The 12,746-nt window shown below is 35.4% G+C and overlaps 1 protein-coding gene across 5 annotated transcripts in view; it reads left to right on the top strand.

Annotated features, from left to right (window-relative positions):
• PTPRC (protein tyrosine phosphatase receptor type C) overlaps window positions 1-12,746 on the top strand; it is a 120,479-nt gene that overhangs the window by 44,367 nt on the left and 63,366 nt on the right. For all 5 annotated transcript variants that reach the window (XM_035010388.1, XM_035010387.1, XM_035010386.1 and 2 more), the window contains exon 3: window positions 12,697-12,717. In XM_035010388.1, the coding sequence (XP_034866279.1) occupies window positions 12,697-12,717 (21 nt within the window). The remainder of the gene's footprint in view (window positions 1-12,696; window positions 12,718-12,746) is intronic.

Here is a 12,746-nt window from a genome sequence, read left to right as displayed (position 1 = left end):
TTTCTTTCTTTCTTTCTTTCTTTCTTTCTTTCTTTCTTTCTTTCTTCTTCTTCTTTCTTCTTTCCTGCTTATTGTCTTTCTGCCTTTCTTTTTGTCTTTCTGTCTTTTACATTTTTCTTTTCTTTTTCTTTTTTTTTTGTTGTAGCAGTTAAATGTATATCAGACAGCTTCAACATACTGCAGAAGTTGTGGTTTAGCCCTGAGATAGCGCTGATTATGTCGGCGCTATGGCAACCTGTTTCACCATTTGGACTGCTTGTGTGCTTAACCACAGGAGCTGCACCTCTTCCTTTCCTCTAAAGACTTAGAATCAGAAAAACAGAAGTACACCGAAGAGAAGAAACCACAAGAGCAGTAAAGACACTGCTGTTAGCTTTTAGCTGTGCAAACAGCACACTTGTGAGAACAACATATTGAAAACCTTTTCTATTTGAAAGTGTAGCTTTTCCCGTTAAGCCTGGGATTCCTTTAATGATTCTGAAAGTAAATCAAAGGTTTCTGCTCAGAGTTTTCATTAAGGGGAAATGAGAAGTTAGTGGTGCATTTATCACCCTTTGCTTTTATTACCCTTCCCTTCAGGAGAGAAGGCTTTTGTGCAGCTTCCGCAGACGTGTGATTCGGTTTGTGAGATAAGAGCCGAGTTTGGTAGGCAGACTCCCTTAAACCTAGCATTTATTTTCTGTTTCTTTCTTATTATCTTGCATTTAGTTCACACACACACAAAAAAAAATGATTCTCATTTAAAGTTCGGTCCTTGTTCTTTTAAAAAGTTCGTGGGTGATGCTATAAGTCATTGACTCCAGAACTAGAGTAAATGCACTGCACTCCCCACTCCTCGCTGGCTTCCTGCCCCACACAGTGCCTCACCTACCCATTCACTCCTGCACTTCTTCTACAAGATATAGGTTCTTTCTTTTTTTAAACAGCATTTTTTAAAGATTTATTTATTTATTTGAGAGAGAGAGAGAGAGAGTGCAGGGGGAGGGGCAGAGGGAGACAGGGAGAGAGACTCCCAAGCAGATTCCAGGCATGCAGGGGTGGATCCCCACACATGCAGGCTGGATCCCACCACCCTGAGATCATGACCTGAGCCAAAACTAAGAGTCGGAGGCTTAACCAACTATGCCACCCAGGCACCCCTACAAGGTATAGATTTCATCAGCACAAGCTTTTTGTGTTATTTTGTTTTGTTTTAAAGCACAGACATAGTAAGAGTAAACCATTTCAAGCATGTTTTATTTTTCCTTCCTTGAGGATTTGGGTAAAAATACTGAAGGGTAAGTCCTTACCTTGGTTTTACTTTGTCACAGCCTGTTCACACCCTCCCCCCACTTTTTTTCCCCTAAAGAAATGTTTTTTCTTACTCTTTTATAGTCATAATTCAACAATTTGCACTTCTTAAAAATAAATTTTAATGTGTGACTTAACTCCAAATCCCATTTTAATGGTTCATCCATGATGTTTTACTCATGCTTGGGTCTCTGCTAGGTCTTTCACACAACTACTGGATTTAGCATACAGAGTTTTCCCTTAGAGCAGAGTACAGTTGAATAAGCACAAAGCTTTTAGTGTCAAACAGATGAGCATTTAAAATCAAACTCTTTAGCCTTGCACAAATTTATTTTTTGAGGCTTCATCTGTATAAAGAAGATAATGCTGTCTACATCGTAAGGTTTCTGTAAAGATTACATGAAGTAATATATAAAATTATTTAGCATAGTGCCATCTACATAGTAGCTGATTATTAAACAGTAACTATTATGAATGCTACTAAGGACACTAACAAAACAATTTCACCACTTGTACAAACAGCCTTTTGTGATTCTTTGTATTTCTTTGACTATAATTTTATTCTATCCTAGAAAAAGCCAACCACTACAAAAACATACACTTACTAAGGGATTAGTATAATTAGGAAGTTCTTGCTATCTGAGATATATTTTATAAATTAAGTATTTATCCCTGGATTTAGATAAATAAAAACAGATGTTTTCCTAAGAAACAAAAAGACATTTAACTTGAGAATACAGGCATCCTTCATTTTATTGCACTTTGGCTCACTGTGCTTCTCGGACACTGAGTTTTTTTTTTTTACAAATGAGAGGTTTGTGACAATCTTGCTTCCAGCAAGTCTATCAGCATCATTTTTCTAATAGCATTTGCTCAATTCGTGTCTCTGTGTCACACTTTGGTAATTTTTGCAACATTTCAAACTTTTTCATTATTATTATATTTGTTATGGTGATCTGTGATCAGTGCCTATGATTTGCTGAACACCTGATAGTGATTAGAATTTTTTAGGAATAAACGTATTTTTAAAATAAAGTATGTACTTTTTTTTAGCCATTTGATATTGTACACTTAATAAACTACAGTATAGTATAAACATAACATAAGCACTGGGAAACCAAAAAATTTGTTTGGCTCTCTTATTGTGCTATTTGCTTTATTGTGGTGGTCTGGAGCTGAACCTGCAATATCTCTGAGGTATGCTCTGTAAATCTATTATGGGAAATGTTTTTAGAGTACAGTTGACCCTTGAATGACGGGGGGATGAAGGGTGCCAATTGCCCTGCACAGTTGAAAATCCAAGTATAACTTTTGGCTCTCCCAAAACTTTTGGCCTACTGTTGATTGGAAGACTTACTGGTAACAAAAACAGTCTATTAGCACATATTTTATATCTTTATATGTATTACATAGTGTATTATTACAATAAAGTCAGCTAGAGAAAAGAAAATGCTGTTAAGAAAATTGCAAAGAAAATACATTCACAGTACTGTACTATAAAAAATCTGCCTGTAAGTGACCCGGGCAGTTCACATCTGTGTTTTTCAAGGGTTAACTGTACATGCATAAGAGAAGTATCTTTACCAATCATTCTTAATCCTTGTTCCTCCCCCATAATCACCATTAGAGCTTTAAGAAATTACTAGTGCACAAATCACACCTCAAATCTACTGAATCAGAATCTAGAGAGGTGGAGCCCAGAATTTTGAATCTGATTTAATCTGAAATTTTAATCTGGTGCAAATACAAATCCTAATTTTGTATTTATCAGGATTATAATATTGTTTATTCATTCTCTTTCTCTTTTTATATATGTAAAGTTATATGTAACTAATACAAACCAGAATCATAAACTGTGTTCCACTGAGGTTCCACAGTACTCTTATTTCATGACAGTGTCCATACTATGTCCATGGAAAAAAATGGGTTGGTGGCAAATACTTCTGGGTCAAACAAAGCCACATAAATTTCTCTTTGACTTTGATACGTTAACATGTTATAAATGTCTTTGAGGGACATGTAGCATGAAATACTTCTGAAAAAACTTGACTGCAGGACTTTTTAAGACTTGTGAATCTAAATCAAAGACCTCAGGCTGACCATCATTACACAGGAAGAGATCATCTAGTTTTTTTTTTCTTTCCCCATGACTTAGAGATAAATATTTTAGGATAAAAATTCAGGAAAAGTAACCAATCTTTTATTGATGGTCATCTTGCATTTATTAATTTTTTTGTTATGATTTGTTTCATCAACATGGCTGAAATTGATAATATGATGTTTTAAGCCAAATATGAAAGACATATAAATACATGTCTGGTTTTAGAGATGAGTGTGTTTGCATACTCATATGTACTCACAATCGAACAATAGCTGTGATCTTTCACATAAAAATTCTTTAGGAGACAGCTAGATATATGATTGTTATATTTAACAATAATGAATTCCTTGATTTTATTCTACCCCAGGCCTTATGCTTTTGCCCTCTTTACCCTCAACTCAATTTTACATACTGATAACTTTATTTGTATTTTTATTCAAGTGTGTGTGTGTGTGTGTGTGTAGTTTGAAAGTTTGAATAGTACTATTAGTTTATAGTAAATAAGATCAGTCCTTTGTCCCCCCCTGCTTCCCATCTTCAATTCCTGCTTTCCAGAAGCAAACATAAACACTTTGAGATATTTTGGCATTTTAAATGGTGCTTTCTATTGAACTGTTGTTTCTTTTTTTCTTTTTTCCTTTTTCAAATATTTTATCAAGTATCTATTGGCTTCCTTTCTTAATATTGAAATGTTGCTTTTTTGCTCTTTGTTCATGGATGCCATGTTGTCTCATTTCTGAGAATATGAATTACAGTTGGTTTCAGGGTTTCTTCTGCTCCTTGCATTGTCTCTATTTCTCCCAAGTCTCTCTTCTGTTTAATCTTGGTCTATGTCTTTCTTTTTAGAGGCTTTGATCTAGTGTTTCTTGAATGTCCATTTGTACTTAAAGTATGTTGAAATTCTGTGGTAATTGGTGGAGCTTGGAAATTGTGGTTCTTACTAAATTGCTTGAAATCAGAAAGGCATTGAAGATCACCCAGTTTTAGTTTCCTTATCTATCAAATGAACTACATGTCAATAGACATTAACATCCTATGTTTCCATATGACTAGAAATCTCTGAAATTATTTTCTGGTGGTTATCAGTAGCTGTTTTATTCATGAGATTCCAGGCATAATAACAACACAACCAATGTTTTAACATAAAGTCTGAGTAAAGAAGGGGAAAATTATGATGAGACAGACACTCCGTCAAATTTAACACTTCCTAGATATGTGGCTGTGAGCAGTTTACTAAACTCCGAGTCTCAGTTTCATTCCCTATAAAATAGGAAAAATACTTGGCTTGCTTGAATGACTAAATGCAAAAACATGCAAAGCTGTTAGCATAATGTCTGATACATAATAACATTTTAATAAACTGCTGCTTTCATTATTATATTTACTGATAAGTTAATGAAGGAAAGACTATTTCCTATGTTTCCCTGAAATCCAGATAAAACCTTGTTTGTCCCTTGCACAGAGCGCTTACCCCACAGATATTTAATAATTTGATGGGATTTGTGGGATTTGCTGTCTGTGGACCACATACCAGGTTTACAGAGTAAGTAAAAGTAGAATCCTTTTATTTTTATTTATGTTCTTTATTATTATCATGCCTTACTAAACAAGGAAAACCATGCATAGAGCTGACCCTTATTTTTTTTTTTTTTTTTTTTGTCTTGATGTGCTTATTTCACTTTTGTAAGGCCTTTATATTTATAGAGGTCAGATATGCATTCTCAGCCTTCAAAACATGCCACCGTTCATTTTAGGGCAGATGCTGAGAATAAGTATGTATTTCATCTATTTTGTTTCACCCTTCTGTCCTTGTATTTTTCTTAGATTTGCCAAACTAGACATGTTTAAATCCCTTTGGAAATGACATTCCATTTCTTTTTGGGGGTGGGGGGTGGGGGTAGGGGTGATGGTGAGAACGGGTGGTATTTAAAGCCCAAGTACGTCTTTTGAAATGTCATTTTCACTCAACTGATTCCCAGTTTTTACTGAAATTTCTTGGGGGTGTGACTTCAAGGTAACTTTGATTTGTGATCACTTAAACATTTTGAGTCCTAAAGGAAACATATTGGGAAAGGTAAATTCAGTAACAATGCATCTGTTAGAATAACATAGCTTTGAAGATCAAGTGCTCTGTTATCTACATTTTCATCTATTTAATGTACTTAGTCAATTCTCCTGGTGATTCACAAAAGGATTATAATGGAAAATAGCACTTGCCCTATGATTTACAGATTTTTGGAGCTATGGTGCCACCTACTGGAATATTTCTAAATATTCCCTTGTCTAAATAATGAAAATAGACACTTACCTTTTAAAAAAAATGTAGAAAATGTTGCCCCAGAAGAATGAAGTCAAAAGGTAACATATAGAAATACTAAGTATCTTACTATGTTCTATTTTATTACATTTGTTTCCTGAGCTTCTAGAATTTAAGAACTCTCATGCAGTTCTTACTTTTAGAAGTACTGATGCCTTCTTTTTATAGTCACACATATATACATTCCCCCTCTTAATCCCCACTACTATTTCACATATTTTTCTTTACCTGTTTTTTTCCACACCCTCCCAGTGCTGTTCATATAGAATGTTTACACATATGGTAATGCTATTTATATTAATACAATCTCCTAATATTAAATAGGTATTTATTATACACTAGTCATTAAATACTTTCTGCAGATATTTGCTTTTTCCAAGTCTATTTGACTCCACTAACAGTATATGATTGCTTTTAAGTCTACATGAACTAGGGCATAAGGAGTACAGCGCTGTCTACCCATGCCAAACAGCTGAGACAACTATACCAGTTCTCTCGCTTTGCACTGGCCAAGCAGATCACTCTATCACCATATACTGAAGAAGAGTGAGTAGGTCATGAAACAATTAAATATTCCATGCAACCAGTCTGATCAGGTCTTCTTGTTTAACGATGAGACTTCAGCACAGTTGCTTCCTCTTTTTTTTTTTTTTTAAGATTTTATTTATTTATTTGAGAGAGAATGAGAGACCGAGAGCACGAGAGGGAAGAGGGCAGAGGGAGAAGCAGACCCCCCGCTGAGTAGGGAACCCGATGCGGGACTCGATCCCGGGACTCCAGGATCATGACCTGAGCCGAAGGCAGTCGCTTAACCAACTGAGCCACCCAGGCACCCCAGCACAGTTGCTTCTTCCGATGATTTCGGTAACATTCCGAATACTGTCTGCATATGTAAAATATAATCGACTATTGCAGTCATTGCTCATATAATTTAGGAAGAATTACAAAATGTGATGGCAGATATTGACAAAGTACTGCAGACATTTGTTGCTACTGTCTCCTCTAAATATTTAAGTAACTTCATCTATCTACCTTATATGATATGTAGAAACAGTCTCCATGGAAGTATTTGTTGCTGGACTGCTTATATTTAATGTAAGTCATTAGAGTGGTTTTTGAGGGGATATGTTCTTTAGATATTAGATTTTTAACTAGGCTATTTCATGTAGGTTGTCTTTATATGTGTTCCTCCTTTGAGATTTGTAGTTAAGTTTTTTGATATTTTAAAAATAATTGAAAAACTTTTTAATTTATGTAATCTAGTAGATATGGTTTATGGAAATTAATGTCATTTCAAGTTGCATTGCTATAATTCCTGAATATTTTCTTAAGGACTTTAACTTAAGTTTGGAAGTGGTTTCTATTTATGGAATTTTATTTCAGTGTGTTTCTGTAAGATTTACTGAGTGCATAAGTAATTTTCATGTGATTTATCATGTTGACTGAAAGTGTTACAGAGACTGAAAATCTGTTTATAGGGATTTTGTGACTATGAGAATAAGTAAGTTTAGTCTTATATTGAGTCTAAACTGTGATGCTGAAGACTTGGAATTTTCTTTCAAAGATAAAACACTGTGTGTGTGTGTATGTGTGTGTGTAATACTCTATAAAGAAAGTGAAATAAAATATAAAATAAGCTACGGTGTTTCAAAATAGCCTAAAAATCACTCAACAGAGGAATTTAGAATCAGATTCTGAGATAAAAGGGTGTAAAGGAAAACACGTATTCAATTTGAGAAGCCTTTATGGGAAGTAAGCATGAACACAGAGGAAAGGAAAATGTGATCCATCTTTAGATATTATATTGTTTGCCATGGATGCTAAATTTTGTTGCATTGAAGATTAAAGGATTTGGGGAAATGTTGAATGGACCCATGATTAGACCAGAAATACATAGATGAAGATATACATTTGGAGAGAAGCCATTTTTCTGTTTCCAAGCTACGGAAGCCTATTCACAGATAAACACAAGGTCTGTGAGTTATGATACTTTTGTTTGATGTCTCTGTAGTTTGGTTGACTTTCCTGTCAAAATAATATTCTGTAGTAAATTAAATTGACACACCTCTGATTTTTCTCTAGTATTTACCTATACCATACATAGAGCATTTATCCAGCAAACTATAATTTAACCTAAATGTCTATATTTAGGGTCAAGTTTGTTTTAGCAAGTGTAGCACTATTAGTCGTTTATTTTGTAGTCCAAGCCTGATTAAGATGCGTTTTTATTTAGCTTATGAGCTTTTAACAAATACCCATCTCTATATAACTTAAAACATTGGCTAAAAGAATTTCCATGCTGAGAGGTCAGGTGGAGAGGAAAGGCGGTAAGGATAGATTAATGAGGAAAGCAGGAGACCTGGGGGTTGACAGCATGATCTGCAGAGTCAGACAGGCTCAGGTTCAAGCCTGGGCTGGCATATACTAGCCTTGTGAACTTAGCCAAGACACTTGACTTCTGTAAGCTTCTTAGGGTGTTGTGATCCTTAAGGAAGAAAATACAAGCAACATGCTTACTATAGTGCCTAGCATGCCCTGAACACTCAATACGTATTAGCAATGAATAATAATAAAATATCACTTCTGAATTATCCTTTTAAAAAGATACACCTGTAGAAATTGTCTTCTCCGTTTTGGTAATTTTCCTGCTCTCCTTTTCAAAACTTGGATTAAAATATTATACATCACATATTTCCTTTAAGAAGATTCAGGGGCGCCTGGGTGGCTCAGTTGGTTAAGCGACTGCCTTCGGCTCAGGTCATGATCCTGGAGCCCCGGGATCGAGTCCCGCATCGGGCTCTCTGCTCGGCAGGGAGTCTGCTTCTCCCTCTGACCCTCCCCACCCTCATGTGCTCTCTCTCTCAGTCTCTCTCTCTCAAATAAATAAATAAAATCTTAAAAAAAAAAAAAAAGATTCATTGCTTTTTTATTTTTTAAAGATTTTATTTGTTTATTTATTTATTTAGAGTGTGAGTGGGAGGAGGGGCAGAGAGAGAGGGAGAGAGAGAATCCCAAACAGACTCCACACTGAGTGTGGAGCCCGACACAGGGCTCAGTCCCAGGACCCTGAGATCATGAACTGAGCCGAGATCATGAACTGAGCCGAAATCAAAAGTCAGACACTTAACCGACGGAGCCAGCCAGGTGCCTCTAAAAACAAATTCCTTGCATTTGAAGCAGTTAGAATTAAATGAATATCCTTGGGGTATTTAACATGTATGTGGCCTGATGAATAGTCTACTGTTTAGAAATATTTCTAGCAGGCGCCTGGGTGGCTCAGTTGGTTAGGCGACTGCCTTCAGCTCAGGTCATGATCCCAGGATCCTGGGATCGAGTCCCACATCGGACTCCCAGCTCAGTGGGGAGCCTGCTTCTCCCTCTGACCCTCTCCCCTCTCATGCTGTTTCTCTCCTGCTCACTCTCTAATAAATAAATAAATAAATAATCTTTAAAAAAAAGAAATATTTCTAGCATATTTACTCTAGTATTCATAGTTCTTATGTTAAAGCAAAAGCTTCCTTATTATCCCAACATTCCTTTTTTCATTTCCATAATAAATATGTGACAAATTGTAAATCCTTCTTACAACATGTTCTATGTCATTTGTGCTGCATGTTTTGGTGGCAACAAACTAATAAACTACAACAATCGAGCATAGTGGTGCTTGGAGTTAGTGGATGCAGTACAGACAACATTAAGATTCCTCTTTTCTCTGTCATCAAATCTACTATTTGATTTCTCTTCTACATGTATTGATTCAATGGCGTCCATCACTCTCAGGAAAAAATTCAATCTCTTTTTTTTTTTTTTTAAAGATTTTATTTATTTATTTATTGGAGAGTGAGCGAGAGAGAAACAGCATGAGAGAGGAGAGGGTCAGAGGGAGAGGCAGGCTCCCCGCTGAGCTGGGAGCCCAATGTGGGACTCGATCCCAGGACCCTGGGATCATGACCTGAGCCGAAGGCAGTCGCTTAACCAACTGAGCCACCCAAGCGCCCTCAATCTCTTTATCATAGCCTAGAAGGCTTGTTCCTGGCTCCTCTCCAAAGGTGTTGTCATCAGATCTCTTTGATTTCTCCCTTGCATTTACTCATGCTCAAAACCATTCAACAATTACTTATCGACCACTTATGATATGCAAGGCTCTTAGCTACATATCCACGGCTGCTTTTCTTCCTCCTCGTCTTGTTGTGTGATTCTTGCTGATCTCCAATGGAAGGAATTTTAACTATTAGTCATAATCAGGTTCACCTATGACCTAAATCTCTTTCCAGACTCTTGGAAATTTCTATTGATATGGATATAGATATCTCACAGATGGTAATTTTTCCCAGAGCAAAGGACCATGCCTTTTATATGTTCAAACCTAACACCTAATATCATGCCAGCAAAACAACAAATACTTTTTTGATTTAAATGAATCAAATTAACTTGTTCGAAGTTCCAAGGAATTACGTGTTTATATTGAGAAGGGGCATATCAAAATAGTTTTAGATATTTAAAAACTTATGTACTTCTTAGATAAAGAGAAGAGATGTATCATATGAAACATGTTTATACACTCTAACCAAATATTTTGAATCTGGCACTATGTTAAATGATCTACATTTATCATGAGGATTATTTTTTCTTTCACTTAAAACACAAGAGCTGTTAGTCACTCCTATAGTAATAATTTTTAATTTTTCTTATTACTTCTTTTGCAAATCAACACAATTCTAAGAACTTAATTTAGAAGGAAGTAAAAACAAATGAGAAGAGAGAAAACTACTAACAGGAAAAAAAATAAAATAAAAAATAAAAATATTATTTTATATGAGCTAGAAAAATAAAAGCTGACTAAACAAGAGGAGGGACAAAAATCCAAATCATGTAAATTAAAAACAATACTTAAGTTTGAATGATGAAGAAAAAGTAGAGAACTATAATGAGAAAGTAAGAAAATATTTGATACAATATATATTTTAATAATATATTTTAATAATTACACATTTACATATGATATACATAATACATAACATATATATAGGATCTATACATATATAAAATATATAATACACAAATACTTTTTTATCAATGTCATTGAAGAATACTGGGTCATACCCATCTGATGGCACTTCTGAGGGAAAGAAATTTTTTCAGATTGGAAAATAAAATCTCAAGGCAGGAAGGTGTCTTAAATACTAGCCAATCTGTTCTTTTATCTGATGCTTGATTCCTTTTCACATCAGTTGACTATCATTTGGGAAAGAACTTTATGATCTTTTTAATAGTCATTTACAAAGAGGGGGAATGAAAACATGTCTTACTTCGCTGCAGACTGAATCCAGTTCCCATCACGGCAATAAAACTGACCTTTCCAACATTCCCATGAGCCCTCGTTCATAAATCCAATCGATCCATGTTAGCTCTCATTTTATTTGATTTCATTAATTTCCTTCTTTTATTTTTAAGATTTTATTTATTTATTTGCAAGAGAGAGCATGAGCAGGGGGGAAGGGTAGAGGCAGAGGGAGAAGCAGAATCCCTGTTGAGCAGAGAGCCCGATGCAGGACTTGATCCCAGGACACTGGGATCATGACCTGAGCCAAAGGCAGACCCTTAACCGACTGAGCCACCCAGGCGCCCCTCATTAATTTCCTTCTTGAAACACCCTCTACTCATAACCCTTGTTGACTTCAACTGCCCTTTTACATAGAAAATTAGGTCACCTTTGCTGGCCCTCTCCTTTAATATTTATTCAACTTCAGAATTCTATCCTGGACGCTCCTCTTTTTTTTATACCTGGGGAATCTCCTTCACCTTCGTAGTTACAATATTCATCTATATGCTGATCCATAGCCTTAGCCCAGATGTATATCTTGAGCTACCAACCTCCACCTCCAAATATTACCAAGTATTTTTACATAGAAGTCTCAAGCATATCAAATTTTCCTGTCTCTTTGGCTTTTCTTTCTTCTTTAGCTTAGTGAAAACTTCCACAATCTACCTAACTACAATTGCCTAGTATGTTAAACTATCAACCTGAATGTTTTCCTTTTTACTCATTCTCTGCCTTTCTTTACTTGCAAAGATTTACAAAGTCTTGATGACTACTTTCAAAGTGTTTCACGGATTTTTTTCATGTCTTTTTTTTTTTGGTACCATTTTCCTCATGTAGATCATCATCTTTCTCATATGCTTTTTTTTTAGTCTCTGATGTTTCTTTCCCAGCTTTGCCTTCTGATAATCTATTTTCCATTTTACAACAAGGTCAATACAAAATTGAAATGCTTCTCCATTAGACCTCCCCTTAAACACCTTCCTCTGATGACTGTTTAAAGCTTGTAAGACAAATCCCAGCTCATTCCTCTAGCACTAAGCTAACTGTCCATAATCCTTTAGGTCACAGCTTAAATGTATCCAAGAAACCCTCTCTCTCGCATCCTCCCCCAGCTGGCCACCAACCCCAGAAAGCTAAATTAGGTGATCTCCCTATATGATTCTATAGCACATTCTGTCTCATTTGTCATCACACCATATGATTTTTTTTCTTCCTTTTTTTCTGTATCTCACACTGAACCCAGCTCATTGGGGGCAGGAAATTTCTATATCTTGGTTATATTATATCCCTAGAATGTGGCATGATGTCTAGCACATAATAGGCACTCAATAAATAATCATTATCTAAATAAATGAATGCATTTGGGGGAAAATTTCCAAGGTCTTTTGCAAGCTTAAAATTAATTCTAATAGCTCTCCTTTATTGCATTATTTTTCTTATTTTACCTGAGAATTCAAAAACTAATAGCATAATTTTGACACACTTGGGCTTTGTAAACATGACATTAAGAGAAGGAATGTAGTTTCAGTGGGGAAAAAGGTACTGAAAATTGCCACCTTGTGAATGTTAACTAACATAGAGATGACTTTATATATAACTTATATTTAGATAAGTATGTATGAAATTTGAAATTTTCTAAGAGATTTTTTTTTTTCCTTTTTTCAGGAGAATCCCCTTCCACTCTTGGTAAGAATTAATATTTGCATTTTACTTAT

The sequence above is a fragment of the Mirounga leonina genome, unplaced genomic scaffold, assembly GCF_011800145.1.
Source record: "Mirounga leonina isolate KUSES-001 unplaced genomic scaffold, KU_Mleo_1.0 Mir_154, whole genome shotgun sequence".
Taxonomy (NCBI): Eukaryota; Metazoa; Chordata; class Mammalia; order Carnivora; family Phocidae; genus Mirounga; species Mirounga leonina.
This window is presented reverse-complemented; position numbering and strand designations above follow the sequence as displayed.